General features: G+C 41.7%; 2 protein-coding genes across 2 annotated transcripts in view; one reads left to right on the forward strand and one right to left on the reverse strand.

Annotated features, from left to right (window-relative positions):
* CWC27 (CWC27 spliceosome associated cyclophilin) overlaps nt 1-12,399 on the reverse strand; it is a 158,197-nt gene extending 145,798 nt beyond the window's left edge. Inside the window, exons 1-9 of the mRNA XM_060235917.1 lie at nt 11,986-12,399; nt 8,767-8,863; nt 8,180-8,292; nt 7,269-7,412; nt 6,227-6,325; nt 4,759-4,862; nt 4,446-4,515; nt 3,594-3,673; nt 2,358-2,391 (exon numbers count right to left, since the gene is read on the reverse strand). Coding sequence (XP_060091900.1) covers nt 2,358-2,391; nt 3,594-3,673; nt 4,446-4,515; nt 4,759-4,862; nt 6,227-6,325; nt 7,269-7,412; nt 8,180-8,292; nt 8,767-8,863; nt 11,986-12,027 — 783 coding nt within the window. The 5' untranslated portion in view covers nt 12,028-12,399. The remainder of the gene's footprint in view (nt 1-2,357; nt 2,392-3,593; nt 3,674-4,445; nt 4,516-4,758; nt 4,863-6,226; nt 6,326-7,268; nt 7,413-8,179; nt 8,293-8,766; nt 8,864-11,985) is intronic.
* A 1,118-nt stretch (nt 12,400-13,517) lies between these two features.
* Nucleotides 13,518-24,709, forward strand: SREK1IP1 (SREK1 interacting protein 1). The gene is made up of 5 exons (XM_060235918.1): nt 13,518-13,804; nt 18,501-18,548; nt 20,372-20,512; nt 22,703-22,781; nt 23,800-24,709. The coding sequence occupies exons 1-5, from the start codon at nt 13,579-13,581 to the stop codon at nt 23,984-23,986; spliced, it is 681 nt and encodes a 226-aa protein (XP_060091901.1). The 5' UTR covers nt 13,518-13,578; the 3' UTR covers nt 23,987-24,709.
* The last annotated feature ends 354 nt before the right edge of the window (nt 24,710-25,063 follow it).

Genomic DNA, 25,063 nt, shown 5'->3' on the forward strand with positions numbered 1-25,063 from the left:
CCCCCCCCACACACACGCTTTCTAAAGGGGGGGAAGGGCCTCCATACCAAGGAATCACCCCTCCTTGCCCCGGGCCCCCTCCCTCTCACACACACACACACACACACAAACACCTACCGCACTTGGTCTTCTTCCCTCTGCCTGCTGTGAAAACGAAAGCAAAGAAAGGGAGGGGCCGTTCTCCGAAGCCCTTCCTGTTTCCTCCTTCCTGCCCAGGCCAGCCTTAAAGGGGCAGGCATTTTACAAACTGCTACACCTACAGGTATGTTCTCCCCCCCTCCAGCCCCCACCCCCACCCCGCTTCCTGATTTCTGGAGACCCACCGGGGGATGAAGGGGGGGGGGGTGGGAAGCCTAGGGCCAGCAGGGAAGGCGAGGAGGGCCTCTCCCTCGGCTACCAGCGCAGCACAGCTCCCCTCCCACCTTCCGCATCACCCCCGGACTTACCAAGTCCTTGGCTCGGAAGGCCAGCGCGCCTCCGCCGCAGCCATGCCGCCTCCTCCTCCTCCGGCCGCCTCCTTCTCCTCCGAGGCCGGCCCAGCATGTCCCTTGCCGCCCGCACAGCAGAGGGGCCCGGCGGAGAAGTGAAGCAGGCCCACGCATGCCGCCTTTGCCCCTGCAGGGAGTGGAGGGGCGGGGCGCAAGTCCGGCCTGCTCCTGCTCCTTCAGCATTGCTGCTCAGGGTCCTAGAAGGACCCAGATTCGGGGCTTGCCACGCTTCTCCGCAGCTGCTCCTCCGAGATGGGCTCAGGCTGAGCCCATCTCAGAGGAGCAGCTACGGAGAAGAGGCAGCAGCAGCGCAGCCTCCCCCCGCTTCCTGGCCCCGCCCATGCCCGGCTCCTCTCGCTGGCTAAACCGGGACTTGTAATGGTCCCGGTATAGGCAGGTCGGGAGGCGGGAATTAGGACCCAGAAGTGGGACATTCCCGGGTGACCGGGACGGTCTGGCCACCCTACATTAAATGCCCCTGAGTTTTAGTACTATGGAGATATAAAGCTCCCTCTAGCTACTTTTTCTGCCTCATGCATAATTTTATAAACCTCTATCTTGTCCGCCTTTAGTTGCCACTTTTCTAAACTGAAAAGTCCCAGACTCTGTAGCCCTTCCTCACAGGAAAAGTGCACCAAACCCTCTAATCATCTTGTTTGCTCTCCTCATATTTTTTTGAGCTCTGCAATACCTTTTTAAAAATACAGTAAAATAAAAGTCATTTATTACTGTGATGTGTCCTTTTAAAAAAATAAAACTTTTTCTATTCAACTCTTCTTAGTACTTTTATTGTCACCTGCTTAATCCTCAATCTTATACAGATATCTAAACTATACCCGCAACTGAGGACTGGGATTGTATGAGCTCTATGTCTTCCCCTACCTGTGATTTACAAATTTGGATTCACAGTAGTAAACACTTATGCATGAATAAGCCCACTAACTCAGAGGTGTGTCCATATGAACCAAATCTGTATACTCTACAAGATCCAGTTGCCCAGGCAAAACACATTGGCCTCTCCATCTGCAGGCTCCTATGTGAATATGGAGTTAAATGTCTATCAGATGTGGGAGAAAGAGGTAAACACAAAGCTGGAAGGTGGGGAGACATGACCAAAAATGTTTGAAGTTGGGATGTGAGCCTTCTTGAGCCCATCTGTGAAAAGTATTACAAAAGTATAAGTATTTTAAAGAAATTCCTCCACATCTGTTAAAGGCTCATTTACTCCTCCACTGAGGCTTCTTCTTTACTCCCTTTAATTCCACCTGCAGGCTCAGGACAGCTAGCTTCAGCTGTGAGTAGCTTCCTCTGTTTTCATGCTTGAAATTAACTCTGTTCTCCTTAGCAATTATGGTTATTAATACAAATGTATTAAATGTGCAACTGACATTTCAGAAGGACCTATGCCTATGCAATAACAATTTTCTAATCTTAAAAAAAAGTGCACAGCTAATACTTATGCCCTGTTAGTATCAGTTTAGTTAAATGTTTTCATATAACTGGCACATAGTGCAATCCTAAAATAAGTTACTCCCTTCTAAACCCACTGAAGTCAATGTGAGTATGTCATTCTATTTAGGGAGATTAACAAGATGAAACAGAATCGCTATATAAACCTGAAAAAACATATAACCACAGAAAAGGGAATGATTATTGAGGCACAAAAGTACAGGCATCAATAGCCATGCAGCTGCTTTCTGGCAGGAACCCAAGGAGTATATCAGATGCAACTGAGCATCTAAAATGTTTATGCTTGTATTATGCAAATCATTTGCAACACTATGAAATATTGGAACTGTAGTTTTCTTCTGAATATTATACAACTGCAGAGTGAAACGAGCTCCAAATTGCTGTAGAAGCACCACTTACCTCATCTGAATTAAGTATTTTGTTTGCTTCCTCGCTGAAAGACAAAACAACATGTGTGACTAGATGCTTCCCTAACATACATTAAATCATCTGTATAAGATCAAGATTACATTTAGAGGTACAGGAGGATAAACACTCCATTCATAAGATTTTCAGACCAAAAATGCTATTCCTTTACCTTGCTTATCAGAATCCTACTAGAGGAGCAAACGTGAACAATCTGTAGCAAACATCAATAACCAGGACTGGTCTGGCACCCCCACCTGCTGCCTGTTCTTTTGGCCCCATCCAGGTACCCCACCACTTTCCATCTCCGCCTATGAAGTTCCTTTAAAATAAAACACCCCTGAGCCTTTGTTATCATTTATCTTCATAAAAATTTGTTAGAATTACTATAACAGCACTAATTGCTACTGTTGGTGATAACCCAAGTACCGCTACTGCTGTGAATGTAATTTATTATATATATATAGCCGTCTAGTCTCTATATGTAGTTAGATTAGACTATACAAGCAGAATGCTGGGGAGTAAAAGGAAAAAAGAAGGGAGACATGGCAGACAAAATAGTGGGGAAGAGAGAAAGAAGGATGGGGAAGAAGTCATGCTGAAATCATATAGTGAAAATTGGCCTTATAAACATATGGGACAGATGAGACTGAACAGAGGAGCACTCTGTTGGTTGGGCTGAAAGACTTTATTAGCTAACATCTAATTACTCTGATTATTAATGAGCCTCATTTTCCCATGACTGTCTGTAACTTTCCTTTTGAATTTCAAACTGAAAATCCAATTGAGGATACTACCAAATACATTAAAAAATAAGGAGGGAAATGGGCAAGAGAGAGAACAAACATATCAAGGAAGAGTAAATATTCACATAACTCCCCCTCCCCAAAAACCCCCTTCAGTGCCCTTTCTCTACGCAAGGCATCTGTGGGGGTGCAAAGGAATGAACTATAAACAGAATTCCTTTCGTTTCACTGTTTCTGTTCAAGGTGACAAATAACATTATTTCTCTAGCTTTCTTTCAACCACTTCTGAAGGTTCGATCCATAGTTTCTCTCTCCCAGAAGAATCACTATCAGTTCAAGCAGGCTGGAAAGGAGGATAGCCCCAAGTTAAAGAACAGGAGGTAGGTGAGGAGGCAGATATATGACAAGTTTTCTTATGGAAAAGCGACTAGGTCAAACACAAATGCAAGCTGCAACAGAGAACCAGCTTAAGTAGTATACCAACCTTTCGATGGCAGGAACAGAGCTCAGATGTGGATCATCTTTCAGTAAGTCATGGCTGCTTTTGCTTTTTCCTTTCATACTCTGAAATTCAGGGGGAGGAGGAATGTGAAACCTTTATTTTATCCCACCCACCATTTCTGTCAGTGAAGAACTATAGACTCATTTCTCATATACAAAGAAACTCAAAGCAACATATCCTCAGGGAGGAGCCATGGCTCGGTGGCAGAGCATCTGTTTTGTCTGCAGAAGCTCCCATTTTTTCAGTCCATGGCATCTCCAGTTAGAAAGGTCAGGTAGGAGGTGATGCAAAAGACCTCCAAATGAGGCCCTGGAGAGCTGCTGCCAGTCTGAAAAGACAATACTGACCTTGGTGGGCCAGTGGTCTGATTCAGTATAAGGCAGGTCCATGTATTTAGTTGCACATGGAATAGAACAACAGGATCAGAGAATTATCCAAGTAAATCAACTAGGCTTCCTTAGCACATTGTAGAGCTACAACCACAGTTATGGACAAGCCAAATACAATCTAGTTTTGACACAGAAGTATGCCTCCCACCAGTACAGCTGCCATGAGTTAAGAAGGGTCTCCACCTTCAAGTCCACTCATAAAAATCTAAGTTCTCCTTTACCTTGATAACATTTTAAAGTACTGTCATAATTTGGCAGAATAAAACTACAAGATACTTCCCTTTTTTTGCATGCATGTTTCATCTGAATTTGTGTCCTATATCACATTTTCCCCATAAAACTCATAAATCCTAGTTGTTGCTATGAAATGAAGGTCCTGATCAAACTAAGCGGGGGGCGGGGAAGTTGCAGAGAAATATCCATGCTGTCAGCCTGGAACAGTTACCTGGCTAACTTTGTTGACTTCCACTTCCTCCTCTTCAGCTTCTTCTCCAAATGAAAGCAAGCTAAAATTTCTTCAAATACAAAAAGAAAGACGACTCTCTGAATTGCTTAAAATATTTTGAATTTTCAACTAAATCCTCCCTACCCACCATTTATTTATACAAATTTACTTACTGTAACCTTATATTTTATTATTCTGTTATTTCATAGGACTCTTTTCTCATTCAGAGTTGAGTAAGTAGATCCTAATTTCTGCATACAATTGTATAGCTGAAACTGTAAAAGAACCACAACTTGTCACAAATGATAATTACTTTGTGCCTTTGGATTTTGCCTTCTTTACTTCTTCCACTGGCTTTTCCTTCTTCAGCTTCTTATTGGTTCTTGGAACTATGTCATCAAAAGGATTGAACAAAACCTAAAGGGGAAAAAAGTTCTATTTCCAAATCTTTTAAAAAGAATTTCTTTTGAGACAATCAATAATCTTCGAAACACAGCTAATCAGATTCTCTTACTGCAAAGTGGCCATCTGAGGAAGTGTTGAGCCACGGCCAATAAATTTAGAACATGCAAAACAGCAAGTGCTCTTCTCAACTCCCTCATGGGCTGGAGCAGACACTTTTGGTTCCCTGCCACTCAGGACAGGAAACTCAGATCCATGACTCAGAAAGCAGGGCAATTCCATCTCTTCCCCTCTCCTTGAGATTCTAACTGCCACCGGGCCAGCTGGCTCAGGAAGGACAATCTCGACACCTGATCCATACATTATTATCTGCTCTGCTGCCCGCATGGTTTAGAAAACATTTTTCCCAAGGAGGGCTTGCACTTGTAGCACAGGCTTCTGTTTAGATGTGAGCAATTTTTATGTAATCTCAAGAATCAACTACTTCAACAAAAACCTGTGTAGGACTGTACAACCCTGAAGGCAACTTACAAAGGGTTGGGGAGAATTTGTATAACCAGTTTTGTAGCCATAATAATGGTTGCCTGTGACTTTTGGACCCCTGGCAGACTCTGGAGCTTATCTTTAAGCCCTTCACAAGAACTACTTTAGGGAATAGCTCTTCCTGCAAGAACAGTTATGCTTATTTTTAGATGAAGCTCTACTCCATCCTCATGATATCATCAGCAGACAGAAACATGGCTGAGCAAGGCCAGAAATTCTGCGTCCATGATGGCATATTTAAGGAACTGGAAAACCCATACATTTTGCAGGAACTTTGGTTATTAGTGTGAACAGAACAGCTGTGATGCTAATCATTTCTGTTAAATTTTGTTGACATGGAGCTGCTTTAAATTATTGAGCTTTTTCTTTTATGAGATTTGAAACTGTTCTTCTTAATGTAGGTTTATTAAAAGCAATAAACAAATGTCTTCGTTGTATTTTTTTAAACTGGCATGCTGACAGTGCAATCTTACACAGAGTCTGTACCTGCCTCTGTACTTTTTATTTTATGTAGATCTAGTCTAATCTCAGTAATGGTGATGGATTTAGACTGGAGTAATGCTGCACAGGACGATACTGTAAAGATGTTCCAGGCACCAAGGGTTGGTTTAACTGACACAGCTGACTCCAGAGGGCTTAGTGTTCAACAGTTTCATTAAGTAGTTATGCAGTGGGCCGATACAGATGCATAGTTATAGATTCAGAACATAAGGATTTGTAAATAACTCATTCCCATCACTACTTTGAAACAAAAACAATTCATGTATATCCTTTAAGATTCAGAAGCAAAGGGGAAAATGCAGACATTAATCCGATTCAAATCAATTTATACCTACCTCTGTACTTCTTATTTTATGTGGATTGATTGGTCTTTCTTCTGGGCCAATTTCAACCTCTGCAAGCCGTAACATATTATATATCGTATCTCCAGTAATCTGTCAAATTAGAAAGGCGTTTTAAAACCTATTCCGAAGCCATCAATTCTAAGTACATTCTAAGCAATCTAAAAAAACAGTAGATAACAGCACAAAAACTTTATTTTATATCAATCAGGACAGCTTTTTCTACAGCCACAGTCAAAAAAGGTACTGAATATATATCCCATACTAGGAAAACTAGTTTATTATATGTGTGACTGAAAACTGTGATTTGAAAAGAGGCATAATCTGTGGAAATACAAAGGTTCCTGTGTTAGATGCCATGTCAAATCAACCCTACTGGGATGGCATAGAAAGAACACTGACCCTGACATTGCTTGGCAAAGAAAGGATATAAAGAATCAGCTGAAAGTTGAAATGACAGGGAAAGGTTCTTCTCAGTGGTGAGGATCCAACTTTACTCAGTCCATGGAGCCTTCCTCTGACATAAGAGCCACTTGAGTTGGAGGAAGACTCCTTAGGCTGGAAGAAGGCTTCAAACTTTGCTCATAGGAGAGGCAGGATTAAGATCCATCCCAATGTGAAGCTCGATTTGAGTCACTAGAATTGATTTGCTCTTCAGCAAACTTCTCTCTGCTTATGGCACCATCTGGCCTGGTTTAGGTAAGTGTTCTGAAAGGGGCTGATAACCTAATGGTTCTGTCTTTGGGAAAGAGGCTATACTGTTGGGGAAGGGGTGTTGTTCTCTTTCAATTCAATTTACAACCAAGCTGCCCTTTCTTCCTTTCTCTGCCTTTCATGCTTTTCTTACCATCTCTGCTGAAGTAATATAGTCTCCCTTTTTAAAAAAAGAATGATTGCTTAGTGATTTCAATTTCACATCCAAAAAGTCTGACAAGCTCTTGTTGGATTTCTTAGCAAAGGTTATCGAGCAAGAACAAAAACCCACTATGAACTTAGATTGACAAATAATGAGGTTTGGGAAGGAAGCCTCGCCAACCTTTCCAAAGATGGTATGTTTGTTGTTAAGTTCATCTGCACGACCCAAAGTGAAGAAGAACTGGCTGCCATTATCATGCGGCCCAGCATTTGCCATGGCAACCAGTCCTCGTCGATTAAAGCGCAATCGTGAATGGAATTCATCCTGCAAATTATAAAGGAACAACAGTTAGTGAACAAATTTAATTGGCTCATGTTCATTCAATGGATTGCCTGCACATTATGAACTTGGGAATATTGTAGTAAAAATCAGTATTTACGGCTAACTTCTAAATAACACCACCACCTCCTGCTTTAATTATAACACTTTGTACTTATATCATTATAAATAAAATAATATGTCTTTGAAATATCAGAAACAATGCCCACAACACAAAGGTATCCCAATGTTAAGAGCTGCAAAATGAAGTAGTGTACTTGAGAGCTTATTTTCCTCTCTCCCACTTAGCAAGCGGTAGCAATTGTCTGTTTCCAAGACACAACACAATTGCAAGCTTCTGTTAATGAAAAAAGCTCATTAATTAACAACATTCTCAAGATCACTAGCACTCACTCACAGGAAAACTTGAAAGGCCTGGGACTATTCTCCTTGCAAGCTGCTCAACAAGCAGGTCAATTCAGTCCAAGTCTTAAGAATCCTTCCTGACTACTAATAGACTAATTTTTACAAGACTCTAGGATATAATTTTATAAATAGAGTTCTAATAGGTTAGCAGCCAAAATCTTGAAAAATCTGAACAAGATCCAGCCCTTATGTTCCACCAATTCCAGTTAACAATTTTTAAACCTCTCCTCCAGAAATCTGGGAAAATTAAATGTGACCGACTGAAGCTGGATCATACTTTTATTTATAGATCTATACCAAGAGAATAAAGTTAAATAAAAGAAAAAATAAGTAAAACAGAACTCTACCTTGAAAGGAGACCCATAGATGGACTCTCCTCCTGTCCCAGTGCCAGTTGGATCACCTCCTTGCACAATAAATTCTGGCACTACCCTGTGAAATATTGTGTTGTCATAGTAATCTGAAAGGAAGATTTGCATTAGGATACTTTAGTAGACTTCACAGTTTTATCAGGAAAATTCTGGATTTTTATTAAATAATTATTTCTTTACAAAAATGCCACTTTGACTTGTCTACAGAAAAAAAACCTGAAGAAGTTGCTCTTTCCCTAGTCATCAAAGCAGCATAACCTTAGTCAAAACAATGGTTTTCCTTGGTATGTTCAGACTATGGCTTGAGTCTGGGCTTCCAAACCGTACTTATTTATTTACTTTAAACTTATATCCAATCTTCTCCGCGAATGGACTCAGGTTGGCTAACAACAACCAAGGAATACATATTAAAACAATATAACGCTAAAAAATATAAAATTATAAATATATAATGCTGCTGTAAAACCAAGACCACATAAGGACCAGTCATTCCTCTTCATATCTGTTTTTGTTAAACAAGCAAAATAAAATACAAGCAAATAACCAGGTAATATCCCTATTACCTTCCATACAAAGTTGAATAAAGTTCCGGCATGATTTGGGGGCTTCTTTTGACCATAGCTCAATATCAATATCTCCAGCTGTTGTTTTCAACAAAACCTACAGAAGAATAAGTTTGTTTTACAAATACAGATTCTAGTATATAAAATTTATACTTGCCATTTATAACTATAACTATAGGTATAACTATAATCTTGGACACTACTGGAAATTCATGAACGCATAAAGCTGCCTTATACTGAATCGGACCATCAGACTCCATATTTTCAACCCAGACTGGCAGCGGCTCTCCAAAATCTCAGGCTGAGGTCTTTCACAGCACCTACTGCCTGGTCCTTTTATTTTGTTTTAATTTTGGTTTTATAGATTTTTCAGTAAATACAAACAATGGAAATTAAATAGTCAACAACAACAAACCAAATGATTATCCATACAGAGTAGGGCTTTCTTTTAAAGAAAAAGGGAAAAAACCCCAGCAGGAACTCATTTGCATATTAGACCACACCCCTTGACACCAAGCCAGCCAGAACTGCATTCCTGTGCATTTCTGCTCAAAAAAGCCCTGCATAGTAGAATGATAGGGATTCTTGATATGTATTAAAGTTAATTACAGATATAAACATTAATTGCAACCCAAACCAATTACAACCACTTAAAGAATAGTTGAGATATTTTTGGCAGTGAGTCTATAAACCACATAAGAACATAAGAGAAGCCATGTTGGATCAGGCCAACGGCCCTTCAAGTCCAACACTCTGTGTCACACAGTGGCAAAAAATTTTATATACACACATACACTGTGGCTAATAGCCACTGATGGACCTGTGCTCCATATTTTTATCTAAACCCCTCTTGAAGGTGGCTATACTTGTGGCCGCCACCACCTCCTGTGGCAGTGAATTCCACATGTTAATCACCCTTTGGGTGAAGAAGTACTTCATTTTATCCGTTTTAACCTTTCTGCTCACCACTGACAGTATTTGTCAATAGCTTGCCAGGAGTTTGATCACACGTTTGATCACAGCTTCCCAATTTCCACAAGGGTACAGATTATAATAAAGCCAAGAGAAGACAGTTAATCTTTTTAAGTGGAGATGCTGGAGGTTGAACCTGCATTCTTCTACATGCCAAGCAGATGTCCTACCAGTGAACCACAGCCCCTCACCTTGATCAGGAATATTGTTGAACTGTGTAAAGGAGGAATTTCTAAGCATGAATGGCTTGTCAAATGTTAAAATTTACATTCTTGACTGCCACTTCCATAAATCAAGGCTGGTCTGAACTTCTATAACCTGAAATTAGATTATGGCTCTGTCACAGAGAACAAACAGGTTGATATTAGAAGGCTGACTTCACTTGTGAAATTTTGATTATTGGGCTAAAGAGTCCTCAGAGTCTTATGGCAATCAGGGTATCTGTGTAAAATTCAGTTTTTTATGTGTTGTATGGGTATCATCAAATTGTGAAGCCTATGTCACTGGACAAAAGAATTAGAAAAGTGCTGTTCAATATTTATTATAATCCAGATAACATTATATGAAGTTACTGAAACAGGTAAGGGATGAAAGTTCAAGTCCTTTTCCTGCTCTCCCCAACTATCCTTAAATTCTTTCCCTACTCAGTACACCCTCATCCAGAAAAGAGGGGATGCGCTTTACCCTAATCCTTTCTCCACCCCTTACAGTTCATCCCATACAGATACTATTATTTTAAGACTATTTTAAACAGTCAGCAGAAATGACTTTTAAACTCACTCTGCTTTTCCACTTCTACTGATGGGTAGGGGGAGAGACTGACTGAGCCCAAGTTTGCCTGGAACAAGATTTGACAATTCACTTCAGGCAAAATGAGACTCCATTGCTCCAATTTGATGCTTGTAGCATCAGTCACAGTCATTTCCAAATTTTCAGAGATGCATTTTGTGTAATGGTTGAATTAGACGATCCTTCCTCTCTTCCATTTCTATGGATGATCCAGGCAAACTGGGATTATCAGAACACCAACAGTAAAATAGGAAGAGAATTAGTTTCTTAGTTATTTATTAGACTTATATCCCACCCTCCCCTGACGGGCTCAGGGCGGCTTCTTGTGCACACTATATACAAAAGCACTCAAGCATAGACTACAGCCCCAGGAGTTCCCTGCTTTTCAGAAAAATAGAATCTTATTTAGTATGGAACATTTATTTATTTTATTTATTTACGTCAAACTTCTATCCCGTCCTCTCTGTGAACGGACTCAGGGCGGCTAACAACTTTCATATTTACAAGTTAAAACTAATAAACATAGTTACAATTTAAAACCATTACATGGGGGAAAGTCAGCATTCAGGGCACTTTACACTACATAAGACACCAACAACCCCCCCCCCCCCCAAAAAAAACACATTACAGTTCTTAGTGCATGGCTGAGCTAGGTCTGGCCTGCTCATGTGCACAAAAAAGGTAATGATGAATCAATCTGTGAAAAAGGCAATGGGATTTCATTTTGTTTGCTTTAAAATAAATGGTGGCCCTGTTCATGTTACAGTGAACACGCAAACATCTTTTGGTAAAAAAGAGTCACCATGTGTCCACTTTACATATCAAACTAATACCTAGATAAATGTGTGATTTCAGTCACACATTCAGCTGTGTGCTGAACATAATGCAGATTACTTAACACATATAGAGAAAATCAGGTGTATACAGTTACACAGATTGTAAATGCATTCACTGGAACTTTTGAACACAGTTGGTGTTGTTAGTCAGTACAGGGATAGTTCCCTGCAGTACGAGTACGAGCCTTAATTGTTTAAAATTGACAGTGCAATCCTATGCAGGGTTTCTCCTATCTAAGCCCATCAAAATCAGTCGACTCTGGCTGAAGTAACACTGCACTGCGTTAGGGTTGCCAACTCGAGCTTTGGAAATTACTGGAGATTTGGGGATGGTACCTGGCTAGGGCAGGATTAGGGGAGAGGAAGGCGTTCAGCTGGGTGCGATGCCACAGAGTCTGTTATCTGAAGCTGTCGTTTCTTCCCGGGGAACTGATCTCTGTAAGTTTGGAGACCAGTTAGAACTCCGGGATACCTCCCGGTCCCACGTGGAGGTTGGCAGCCAAACACAAGGTATTTCCTCAAAATAAGGTGCAGCCAAGTAGCCCTGCCAGTCAGCCACCAGCCGCAGATCTACCTTCGAAGTTGTGGATAAGTTAAACTCCGGGCAAAACGCACGCCTCACCTTGCCGTTAGTCGGCGGCTCCTGGATGTAAATGTTGCTCATGATGTGAACTTGGATCCAGGCCGTTCACTGCAGGGTTATGCCGCAATTACTCAGGAAACATATTTTCTCTCATCTCCATGGTAAGAAACCCCAATTACCAGGAGGAACTTGCCGCCATGTTCGGAGCTTCCATTTTTCGTGAACAGGGGAAGTTCTCCCCTCTCAAGAAGCGAGTGAAAGACCTCTCCACCCAGCACCACTAAAAATAAAACGTGCTTAAAAACAGTTACTTAATGAGGCTGGCCTGCGCTACAAGGCTTAGCACCACCATCACCTTAATAAGGCACCCCTCGCTATTGGTCCAGCCCGCTGTGTTCCCTGCAAAGACTTCCGATCCAGAACCGCTGCCTTGCATGTTTTTATCCGTCAGGCGGGCAGAGGAGTGGAAGAAAACTGAAAGGGCGGGGGGGAGGCTCCGGCGGAGTATAAGAACGCGACGCTACATCATGCGTCTTCATCTGTAAGCAAGTCCTGTAGAAGTCAACAGAATTTCTCTTAAGCAGCTGTACATAGGCTGGAAACTGGTAGGATTGTTTCGGAGAGGACGCGCAAAACCCCCCAAAAACCATTCTCCCTTGTCGGAGGCAGTGGGGACAACTCTCCTTTGAGCTCCTTCCCACAGTACAGCCAGTGTTCCCTCTAAGCTGAGTTAGGGCGAGCTAGCTCACAGATTTTTAGCCTCCAGCTCACACATTTTTGTCTTAGCTCAGGAAGGATGATCTCAGAGAACACTCATTTATACAGGAGCTCACAGTTTTTAATAGGAGTAGCTCACAAAGTAGAATTTTTGCTCACAAGACTCTGTAGCTTAGAGGGAACATTGGTACAGCATGTATATGACCCAAACTCTTTAAATAAACCACACAGAAGACTGTTTGGAAATTCTTTTCTTTTTTTAAGAAACAAAAAACTGTCCACGATTTTTTTGAATTAGATCTTTTAAAATATAGACATCTTCATGCTACTGAAATCTGAAGCTAAATCAGTAACGCGGCCAATTCAGTTTTTAATAACTAATAACATATTTTGTTAGTAATTCTAAAGTATTAATTTGTGGTTTAATGATTAGTGTTCGGATAGAATCTGGGAAGCCTGGCTTCAGATTCCCGGCTCAATGCATGCCTTGGGGGCAGTCTAAGAATCGCAAAAACCCACTTGCAAAACGCATTATTTAGTGTTGTGTGAATACACGTAGAGTTGAGAAGACACAGAGAGGAAAAAAGGCGCAGGCATGCCACTCAGAGCTCCTTAGAGTGGTACAAAATAAACTGGATAAAGAAGCTTAGGATTCACCTCTCAGTCACTACAAGCATCCATGGGCTCAGGCAGCAAACTCTCCCCGAGTTTCCCATGCCATTTCGGAAAACAAACTGCCCGGCGTTCCTGTTGACTTGCAGAACTAGCAGCCAATCAGGGAGCCCGCTTCTCTTTGCAAGGACGAGTTGCGGGGATGGGCAACTTCATTTGTCTGGCTAGGGGTGGTACTTGTTAACGGAATTAATGCAACGCGGCCCTGAAAAGCCTTCGCCGTCTCTTGGTCAAGAGACTTGAATGTCCGTCCCCCTGACGTGTCGAAGGAGGACTGAACTGTTTTCAATACCCTCGCTTGCCCCGCGGCCTCCCCTATCTCTTTTTATGGTATACTCCTCTTGGTGCTCCACTCAAAGTCTTCCGGCGGGAAAAGTTTCGCCGCCGTGGAGGTGCCCAACGGAGAGCTGGATCCGGCGGGAGTCAGTGAGAAGCTTGTTGGGGTTTGGGGGCTTTATGGCGCTGCCAGGTGAGCTGCCGAAGGCAAAGTGGGAGGAGGGTTGGCAAGGACAGCTTTAAGCTCTAGAGAGAGAGACCGTGGGGGAAGGACTCTATTTCTGTGCACCGCCTTTCCCTCATCCAGAGTCTGAGTGAGACGCACGCAAAAAGGAAGATGGAGAGTAACGTGACTCGAAGGACTGGACTGAAATCTCGGGTTGTGAGTGTTGGAAACATCTGACAAATGCCGAATGTCCAAAATCCCCATCAGTTTAGCTTAATGTACTAGCATTTGGCACCCAGGGTTTTAATGATGTATTTTCAATGTCCTCTTTAGAAGAAAAAACAATGACCGGGAAATAAACGTTATAGTAACTTTTTGCTCTGTGACACACGTTGATTAAGGATCTAGCCTGATGTTAGGAGATATGAAAAAAGCATATGAGTGAATTAAGAAAAACGGTATAGAATATTGGCATGTTAAGGGTAGCAGGAAAACTATGGATTTTTTAAAATCCTTGTTGCAAATTAGCTTGTCATACAGAGCTTTTTTCCCTTTGCGGGTCCTGTTCTAGAAAATGGACAATTGAGTGTTTGTGTGTTCTGTATTATATATTCTGCATTATCGTGTGAGTCTGAAAGCAGAAGGGGTTATTCTAGGGGTAGTGATTGTTTGGATGGCCTAAAAGGCATTCAGTGTTAGTGCCCAGTAGTTTTCATTTCCCAGCTGGAATTGTTCTAAATGAGTGCATGAAGAAAGATGCAAGTTAGAATATGCTTTTACTTAACATAGAGAGTAGGACTGAGTGATACATAAGTCTAAGGTCAGTTCCCAGTTTTGGGGAGCCCTGGACAGAGAGTGTCCACACCCCTACTTGTATGCTTCCTTCTGAACACCTACCTGCCTCTCTCCCGTTGCCTGGCCCTGCATTGTTCCTTGCAAGCCCTCCCACTACCTGTGTTCCCAGCAACACACAATGCACGGATGTTCTGGCACCAGCAGTGCTAGACAACATGTATGCCCAGGACTGTGGTTGGCTCTTGGGCTTGCAAGTGAGGAGAGCTAGCAGCATTTATCCCCACTGGAAGCCCTGGACCCTGGCAGCTGGCCTATCTTGAAGTATACTAAGGCCAGCCCTGCATAAATAAGCTATCTGTGTGTTTTCTTTTCTTCAAAGATCATAGCAGGTATTATAATTACTCTTTTGTGGTAAGTTAGCCTGAAAGAGTATGATTAGCCCAGGTAACCACCAAGCCTTGTGAATACCCAGTCTACTTTACCTACAGCATAGAATTGGCTCAAGCTTCTGTGTTCTATTTCTTGGTTACTTTGGTTTAGACTTCATGTGATGGTAGCAGACCCATTTGTTTAAACATGGATCTGCCCCAATCATGCATAAAGGCAAGGGTGTGTGTAAAAGGATCTGATTTTTAGAGAAACAAAACAAATAACACTGCTGATGATGGGAACTGAACCTTCCCTGCACCTGCCACTTACCACTTCATAAAATCACGCAGCTACCCAGGCCTAATTCCTGAGCACAGCTGGGGGAGAAATAACAGAGAAGCTGTTCGGAAGTGCAGCTAAACATTAGGAAGAATATCATTTCTGTGAATATCAGTTCTGGCACCAGCAGTGCTGGACAGCATGTATGCCCAGGACTGTGGCTGGCTGGAGGGCTTGCAAGTGAGCAGAGCTAGCAGCATTTATCCCCACTGGAAGCCCTGGACCCTGGCAGCTGGAAATGATATTTCTGGATATCATTTCTCAAGAACCATTTATTGAGGGAACACCCAAAGGGAGTCACTAATGGTTTCACATTTCTACCCCAGGTGGCACTTAATTGAAGGACATGCTAATAAAGTAATTATGATTTTTAATCATAGTATACTATCAAATGATGATAGAATCATAGTTCTTAAACACTGTTAATTGGGTGGAGTACTCAAATAGTGAAATAATGCCTTTGAGACCTACACAAGGTTTTATAAACAGGATTAGAGAGAAACCCCTTTTCTTTTGCTGGTGGATGATCTTTAATGAGCTAGAACAAAAGGGTGTGTGTGATCTTTCTAATTTTCTTAAACCTCTCAGTGATACCATCATATTCATCTATGGTATTCTCCTTGGACTGTTTTCAGAATTAAGAGGCTCTGTGCTAGTGCTTCCAGTTTCTCCTAGAGATCAATTTCCAGAAGGTTGTACTAGAAGACTTTTGTTCCTCTCCATGGAATGTATCATGCTTAGGGTTCAGTTCGATTTCTCACTTCTTTTAACATGCACATTAGACCATTGGGAGAAATTTATTTATTTATTAGACTTATATCCCGCCCTCCCCATCGAAACAGGCTCAGGGCAGCTCACATTCAAGGTCATAAAAACCAGTATTAATATAAACCAAGCATAAAAATAAAATACAACATAGCTCAAATATATAAAACATATCATAAAACAGTGATTCAGGTGCTATTTTGATCTAGTAACAGAATATATTGATATTTCAGTCGAAACTGGCTGTCCTATTAAAAGAAAAATCCCCAAGTCACAATAGAATATTTGAGGTGGGCCAGTTGGTGTCTGTTTGGGCCAGATGGCAAATATCTCTTGTCATAGATTTCAGCTCAGAAATGCCGGGTGGAAGAGTGTTGCTTTGCAGGCCCTGCGAAACTGTGTGAGCTCTCACAGGGCCCTAACCTCTTCTGGAAGCTCGTTCCACCAGTAAGGAGATGCAACTGAGTAGGCCCTGGCTCTGGTCATCTTGAGCTGTCCTCTTTGATGCTGGGAATCGAGAGCAGGTTCTGAGACCCTGACCAAAGTGCCCTCTGGGGTACATGCGGGGAAAGGCAGTTTCTAAGGTATGCAGGTCCTTGGCCATATAGGGCTTTAAAGGTGATAACCAGCACCTTAAAGTGAATCTGATAAAGTAATAGGTAACCAGTGCAGTGCTTTCAGCACAGGTTGAATGTGCTCCCATAAGGGGAGCCCCATTAACAGCCTGGCTGCAGCATTCTGCACTAGTTGAAGCTTCTGGGTTTGGGATGAGGGCATTACAGTAATCCAGTCTCGAGGCGACTGTGGCATGGATCACTGTTGCCAGGTCATTGCATTTGAGGAAGGGGACCAACTGCCTTATCAGCCATAGATAATAGAAAGCTGATTTAGCAGTGGCTGCTACCTGGGTATCCATAGTTAGGGAGTAATCCAGGAACACCCCCAAGCTTTTTAACCTTAGGCGCCAATGTAAGTTGCGTTTCATTGAAGGTCAGTAGAGAGACCTTTGGTCCTGGACTGCTATGACCTAGATACAGGACCTCCGTCTTCATCGGATTCAATTTCAGTCGACTCAGCCTGAGCCACCCTGCCACAGCTTGCAAGGCCATGGACAGATCTTCTGGGGTGGAGTCGGACTGGCCAGCCATCAGCAGATAGAGCTGGGTGTCATCTCCATATTGATGGCAACCCAGCCCAAACCTCTGAGCGATGTGTGCAAGGGGGTGCATATAAATGTCCACAGTTGTAGCATTGTGTGTTGTCAGTATACTGATCACACTCAACTGGATTTTTCATTTTCTTCTGGATCCAGATGAAGAAGTCAAGGTCCTGAACCAATGCCTGTTACAGTGGGTTAGATGGTGAATAAATTGAAGTTCAATCCAGATAAGAACATAAGAGAAGCCATGTTGGATCAGGCAAATGGCCCATATAGGTGATATTGGTAGTTTTGATAGACCTGTTGACTCAGGAAATGCCTGTTCTAGATGGGATTACACTACTTGAAACAATGTGTTTGGAGTTTGGGATGCTTCTGGCTTCTCAGATAGCAGCTGTGGCCAGGATGCCTTTTGTTTGCTTTTGGAGGGTTCACCAGCTTCTATCACTACTAGAGCAATGTTAATTGCAATTAGCAGATAAAATTTGGTTTCCTTATATATTAACTACTTCGTTGCCTTAATATGAAAATGTATTGTGAATTGTCTGAAAGACTATGCAGGGTGTTTAGATAAAACAGAAGTGTCAAATCATAACCAATACATGCATAGATCTGGCTGTACTGTACTATTCCACATCTCCCACATAGGCGCTATATAAAATACTGAGGCTCTGAGAACTTCCAAATATTTTGAAAGCAACGCATGTTCCACGAACTTTTGCGTAGTTGTTTTTTTGTTGTGTTTTTTCATATTTCCAGTGACTGATAGGGAAAGGCTGTTCCCAACCAGTTCAGGAATGTGTAAGCTAAGTGGAAATTATGATTCCTATTAACAAAATGTTGGACTTGGAATTACTGACACACAGGTAGTAATGGATAGCACCTGTTCTTTTAGCTTTTGTTAATTCATGTGTAAACTTCCTTGCCAAACTTGTTTGGCTTGGCAGTTCTTGGGACCTATCAACAAGAGCTGTCAGTTTTGCTAGTCTTGTATGTTATTTCATTGTTACTACCTTCACCTGGAAATTGAAAAATGTCATGTTTCTATATATGTAACAATTTTTCCCCAATCTCTATTATTTGTAAGTTGAAAATTAGTTTCTGAGGTCAAGTGTGGTTCGAAGTAAGGAGGAATTGAGTCCAGTATTATTTGGTCATGGAATTATGGCTGAAAGATTTCTCCTGACTAAAATATGTGGGAAACTGGGGAAAATGTGCTTGGATGGTCACTTACGTTTCTATATAATTTTCCATCTCTCCCAAAGTTGACATGAAATCTCTTTGTTTGTTTTTCAGGAGGAAATAAAGATAACATTAGGGCCGGGTGCAAGAAATGTGGCTATCGTAAGTATCAGCCCAGATTTAAAGTTATATTTAAGCATTGCCTGAGATTTTACACTGGTTCAATATCACTAGCTTGATTTGGCATTACTTGGCTGCAGCAATCCTTGAATACCTGACACTGAACTGGAAAGTAAAGCGAAGCTGAAAGTAAACAGTAATAGTAAATCACAGCCCTCAGAACTATATAAGCCACTGTTGTGAAACTTTCAGTATCTTTTAGTTTTCTGTACACAGAATCACAGATTGGAAGGGGCCATACAAGCCATCTAGTGCAGGGGTCCTCAACCTACGGCCCGCGGGCCAGATGCGGCCCACTGAGGACGTTTATGCGGCCCGCCAGGTTATAGCAAAATCAGACCGGAAGTGACGTTCGACCTAAACTTGCGTTAGCAACGCACACTTCCGGCACTGGGCTGAGGCGGCAGAGACAGAGTGTGAGGTGATACCGAGGTGAGGTGAGTTCCCAGGCCAGGGTGTGTGGTGTGGGGAAGGGAGAGAGATGCAGAAGACGGAGAACTGACGGCCCGCGGCTTTGTACAGTAACGGCAGTCCGGCCCTCCAACAGTCTGAGGGACAGTGAACTGGCCCCCTATTTAAAAAGGTTGAGGACCCCTGATCTAGTGCAACCCCCTGCTCAATGCAAGATTAGCCTAGAGCATCCCTGATAAGTGTTCGTCCAGCTTCTGCTTAAAGACTGCCAATGAGGGAAAGCTCATCAACTCCCCCTGTAGCCAATTCCACTGTTGAACAACTCATATGTAAAAAGTTTTTCCTAATATCGAGCCGGTACCTTCCCATCCTTAATTTAAACCCATTATTGCCACCAATATGCAGATGACACTTGGCTCTACCTCACACTACCAGCAGATCTCAGGGAGGCTGTGGAAACTTTGAACCCAGAATTGTGTCCACATCCTCAGACTGCACAAATTGAAACATCTCCCACAGAACTGTATAAACTAGCACCTGGGACCATCTGTTCCTGTTGCTGCAAATGTAGAGTCCAAGTTGGGACAGATGCATGAGATTTTATCTGCAAAGGTGTTCAGAAAAATGATCACAATGAGCTGCAGAGCATTCCTCTTCAGTATGTTTCTGGGTCTAATTCCCATTGGCCTTTGGGGCAAAAAAACTGCTAAGTACCTTGTGATCAAGAAGTCAATGAATGAAGAGGAGACTATTTTTTGTCATTTCCAGGTTCTTTAATATGAGAGTCACAACAGTGTAGTGTTTGACTGTTGTACTTGGATCTGGTTTGAATCCTCACTCTGCTTTGGAAGCTTGGTGGGTAACCTTAAACTGAGAGAGAGAAAGAGAGTGACTGGCCCAACATGTGACAGGGTTGTTACCATCAGAACTCTTGTAATGATGCATTGCCAGCCAAGTTTCTTGACAACCAATTCAGAAATGCTAAGTCATACAGTTATAGGTATACTACCAATAGTTCAGATCCTTGCTTGCCATGAACCTTATTGGGTGTCTGTGCCAGTTATTCTTTCTCATTTTAACCTACCACATTTTGAGGATAAAATGGAGCAGAGACATTTATACCACCTTGAACTCCTTGGAGGAGAGTCTAGATATATAGTTCCACTGTGCCAGAATTAGGTCCTTTAATAATGGTCCTAGTGTATTCTGGCAGCAGAAAACTGAAACTGATTTGAGACTGTGAGCCTTAAGTCACTTATTTAGAAGTAAGTTGCATTTATTTTGCCAGAAGAGACTTTAAAAAATTGCTATGTATCCATTTCTTGAGGGTTAGTTTGCTTTAACCATTCAAGAGGACACTAGTTCTTACTGCTCTTGTGTTCATTTGTACTCAGCTGGCCACCTTACATTTGAATGCCGAAACTTTCTCCGTGTAGACCCAAAAAGAGATATCGTTTTAGATGTCAGCAGTACAAGCAGTGAAGACAGTGAAGAGGAGGAGCTGAGTAAGCTACAGGCTGTACCAGAGAAGAAAAGTAAGTTTTGGACATCTTACTATCTCCTGCTTTTTTTCTTTCTTTCTTGTTCCTCTCCTATTATGTAGTCTCCTAGTACTGATTAATTTCTTACACATGAAGTGGAATGACAAAAAAGCGTTGACTACAACTTAAGCTGGGCAGTGTTGAAAACATTGAGACTTAGTCCCTGGTTATTTTCCTCCAGCATTGTTTGCATGGCTACTCACAGAGATATATCAGTGAAACAAATTTTATTTGTATTACCGCTATAGGACTAGTGACTGAGTGACTGACCTTTGCCAGGAGAGTGATGGGGGAGTGCTTCCATGTTAATTCTCCTGGATCTCTCAGAGGCTTTCAATACCATGGTATCCTTCTGGAGAGGCTGGCTGTGTTGGGTGGGGGCATCTTGCTTTGGTGTTCTGCTCTTACTTGACCAGCAGACTCCAGAAGATGGTGCCAGGGCATTTATGCTATAGGGACCTTCAGGGTTCCCTCCTGTCCACCATGCTGTTTAACATCTATGTAAAACTGCTGGGAGAGATTGTCTGGTGATTTGGAATAAGGTGTCACCGATATGCGGAGGACACCCAGTTCTGTGTCTCCTTAACAGCTAAGCGTGTGAAAGTCATGAATGGGATATGTGAATAATCTGAAGCTCAGTCTAGACAACACTGAAGTGCTGTTAGTCAATGAAGAATCTACTTTGTGTCTGTGGAGTCAGCCTGTCTTGAAAGGGGTTACAATCCTTCTGAAGGAGAGATCAGCTACCCATCTGTTTCTGGGTATAATTCAGAGTGCTTGTTCTTACTGTTCTGGATGACTCTGGTCATGTCTGATTCAGAGTCAACCCAAAATGAGAACTTGCAGAGGAGGCAATTGGGTGGATGTTTGCAGGCAGTTCATGTTATTTATTTTTTAAGTCAGATAATGGTGTTTGTGGAAAGTATAGTTTTAAAAAATGATGTACTGCATAGATAAAGAGATTTCTTCCTCTTTCAAAATGCAGAGACTTGGAGTTGATTCTCCCATGGTCAGTAGATTCAGGTCAGATAAAAGGAAGTACTACTTTGTGCAAAGTCTATTTAATTTGCTTGCAACTAGTTAAGATGTCTTTACAGAGGACTAGAATTCAGAGAGTATGTCTGTATATGATGGCTAAATAGAACCTCTATCATCTGAGATGGTGGGCTGCTAAATACCAATTGCCAGAGGCCTCAGCAGGGTAGAGCGATTGGAGTCAGCATCCCTTAAGGACTGCCTTTTCCCACATGAATCTTTCTGTCCACTTTGACTAACTTTGGGAGACCTGCTTTTGATCCTCCCTTCATTTGAGGGAGATTAGTCTGTCTTCTACCAGTGGGGGGAAACCTCTTTTTTTTTTTGTTCTGTTTGGCCTATCCTCAGTTAGCAGTTACTGCCCCCTCCCTGTTTTTTGCTGTTGTGTGTGTTTATATGTTTTATTGTTGTATTGTAAATATACTTTAAACATTTTTTTAATGTTGAAGTGTTTTAACATTTGATGTATATTGTCTTGGGGATTCTAGTTGGGTGGAAAGGTGGCACAGAAATGTTTTAAATAAATAAATATGGCTCTCTTGCTCCAATTTTGAGCTTCCTGGGGCCATCTGTTGGGATGCAGGATGGTGATCATAATGAACGTTTGGTCTACAGCAGGGTTCTTCTTACAATCTTAGTTGTCCCAGAGGACACATGAATACATGAAGCTGTCTTATACTGAATTGGATCCTTGGTCCATCAAGGTCAGTATTGTCTACTCAGACTGGCAACAGCTCCCCAGTGTCTCAGGCTGAGATTGTTCACATCACCTATTATTACCTGGTCCTTTCAACTGGAGATGTCAGAGATTGAACCTGGGACCTTCTGCATGCAAAGCAGATGCTCTAGCATTGAGCCACAGGCTCTCCTGACATTTTAAATATCATGTTAATTCTTACCATATGTCCTGCTCATATGAGGGGAGGAAGAAAGGTCATCCTTCATTATGTACAGCAGCTTAAATATCTAATTTGCTGCTTTTTAACTGTTGCAGCTTGAAGTTGCTCTTTCCTGCTGCATATTAGGGTAGAGCAAAACTGGACCATGATCTTTTTTTTGTTGCACAGTAAGATGTGTAAAATTTATAGTTACATGATTTGAGACGTCTGTAAGCAATATTCTATAAAATCTTACATTTTGAATCCACAGGTGTTGCTGAGGAAGAAGAAAAGAAAAGGGCCAAGAAGAAAAGCAAAGAAAAATCAAAACTGAAGAAAGGAAGGAAAAGGTATTAAAAAGTTTTCTGCTGCGTGTTCCAAATGCAGTGCTTAGAAGGTCCTTATTCTAATCTCTGTACAGAATGATGCCAATGAGAGTCACTGGAAAAATCACTATGAATCTTGCATTAAAAAGAAATACAACCAAAAGATTAATATGAAAAAAGTATTTGTTTAAATGAATATAAACGTAATCTGTTTTGAAACAAAAAAAATCATTGTTGCTACTAAATCCTTGAGGAACCTGTGCAAGTGAATGCATACATGAGAACAGTTGTGAGTTACTCTATTGGTTATGGTACGAGTGCTTTTTGTACATCCCATTTCCTCTGGAAAACACCCAGTCCTTTGATAGACCTAGGACAGAAAGAAGCTCCAAAGCAAGGGAGCATACACTCAGAATGCCTATCGATAAAACATGAATGTTCAGCATTCCCAAAAAGTGAATGTACAGTTGCCTGCTAAGCAATTTATGTCTTTAAAACCAGCAATGTGCATTGTTCTCAGAGGGCAATAGGAAACTAATGTCTATGCTACAAGGAGAAGATGATAAAGAGTTGGTTTTTATAACCTGCTCTTCACTACCTGAAGGAGTCTCAGAGCAGCTTACAATCGCCTTCCCTTCCCCTCCCCACAACACCCTGTGAGGTAGCTCAGACTGATTGAGCTCTGAGAGAACTGTGACTGACCTGAGGTCACCAAGCTGTCTTCATGTGGAGGAGTGAGGAACCACTAGATTAGGAGTCCATTGCTCTTAAACCCTATACCACACTGACTCTCAAGAGAGAGAGACTCAGGAGATGCAACTACTCTGACTCACTGTCACATTATCCACATAGTCTTCAGTGTCAAAATTTAATCTGTTTGTTGGCATTGTAGTTAAATGAATGGGGCCTAAGCGAAGACTCTGGTGTGTTTACTCGAATGAATGAGTCTAGCCATAAACTGCATTCTGACATGAAACCTGTTGGTTTCCACTTTCTCACTATTAGTTCTTTTGGTAACTCATGTACATTCTTGTGTTTGTAGATCTTATTCATCGAGTGCCACAGAAGAGGAAGAGACCAAGTCAAAGAAACAGAAGTACCATAAGAAGGAAAAGAAGGAGAAAAAGAATAAATCCAAGAAAAGAAAACATCACAAAAAGGAGAAGAAAAAGAGGAAGAAAAGAAGAGACTCCTCTTCTGATAGTACAGACTCTTCTAGCAGTGACTGAGAAGCAAATCTATGATGATTTTGTGGTTTTGTTGTAATTATGGGTTGGATCCATTTGGAGAGCTGGCAGAGCAGATCTCTTCCTCTTCCCCATGAAGCCTGCCATTTGTCCTGAAACTCATCAGAAGAACCTGACCAGCAAACTGTGCCACAAGAAAGGACATTACAAGAACCGAAGATAATTTGATATGATTGCCTCTTTCTCCCTCTTCTGCTGGCTCTCACGAGTGGAGATGATTTCATCCAATTTCCCCCAGTCAACACAGCACTCATCCTGAGGCATTTTGGGACAAATGGCAGGAGCAGGGGAAGACAAAAGTGTGTAAAGATCTGCTCTGCCAGCTCCTTTTGCTGCATCAGAACTTATGTTTAGATCTCTATGAAGCTGTCCAGTTAATATATATATATATATATTTTTACTCAAATACCCATCTCTGTTTTTTATAGAAATTTACAAATTTCCCCCTGTGCATTATGGTTGTTCAGTTCCTACTTTGTGTGTAAAAAGGAAGCTCTTATGGGTTCTGCTGGAATATCTGCCTTCTGTTCATAAACAAGAGATAACAACATACCACTAGTAAATTCATAAATGGGATATAACACAATGCATCACTAGTGAATTCACAGTTGTAGAATGTAAAGAAAACAGCCCAGTGGAAACTGATGACTGTTATAAAACTTTTAACACAGACATTAATTACGCAATAAAAAATGATACAGGCTATTATCCTGAGCCAGATTGCTTTCAGTAAGAACTTGTAATTCTTGAAGTGTAGGGCTCCCCCACTTGGCACATTATTGCAGTAGCAAGGATCTGGCAGGGGGACGGCCTTATAGTATAGGCTGTGGATTTGGGGAGGACCATAGAGAGTCCTGCTGTATATGTACACTCCCCCTCCCCAATCCATCTTTGGGTCAAGGCCTATGTTTTTTTATGCATTAGGATAGAAATGACTCTTGAAATAGGGACCAGGTCTTCTAGACTGAATTGATAATATGCTTTTAAGCACACAAAGGTTTTTTTCCCTTCATGCAAAGCTTTCTGAGCCCAAAACAAAGATGAAAACTATTTCCTGCC

The sequence above is a fragment of the Heteronotia binoei genome, chromosome 4 (assembly GCF_032191835.1).
Source record: "Heteronotia binoei isolate CCM8104 ecotype False Entrance Well chromosome 4, APGP_CSIRO_Hbin_v1, whole genome shotgun sequence".
NCBI classification, from domain to species: domain Eukaryota; kingdom Metazoa; phylum Chordata; class Lepidosauria; order Squamata; family Gekkonidae; genus Heteronotia; species Heteronotia binoei.

Bases quoted from the DNA above. Each gene is read 5' to 3' on its own strand.
- SREK1IP1 (XM_060235918.1), top strand. From the start codon at position 13,579: ATGTCCGTCCCCCTGACGTGTCGAAGGAGGACTGAACTGTTTTCAATA. The intron at 20,513-22,702 runs GTAAGTTTTGGA...TTGAATCCACAG, and splicing joins GGCTGTACCAGAGAAGAAAA to GTGTTGCTGAGGAAGAAGAA. The intron at 22,782-23,799 runs GTATTAAAAAGT...TTGTGTTTGTAG, and splicing joins CTGAAGAAAGGAAGGAAAAG to ATCTTATTCATCGAGTGCCA.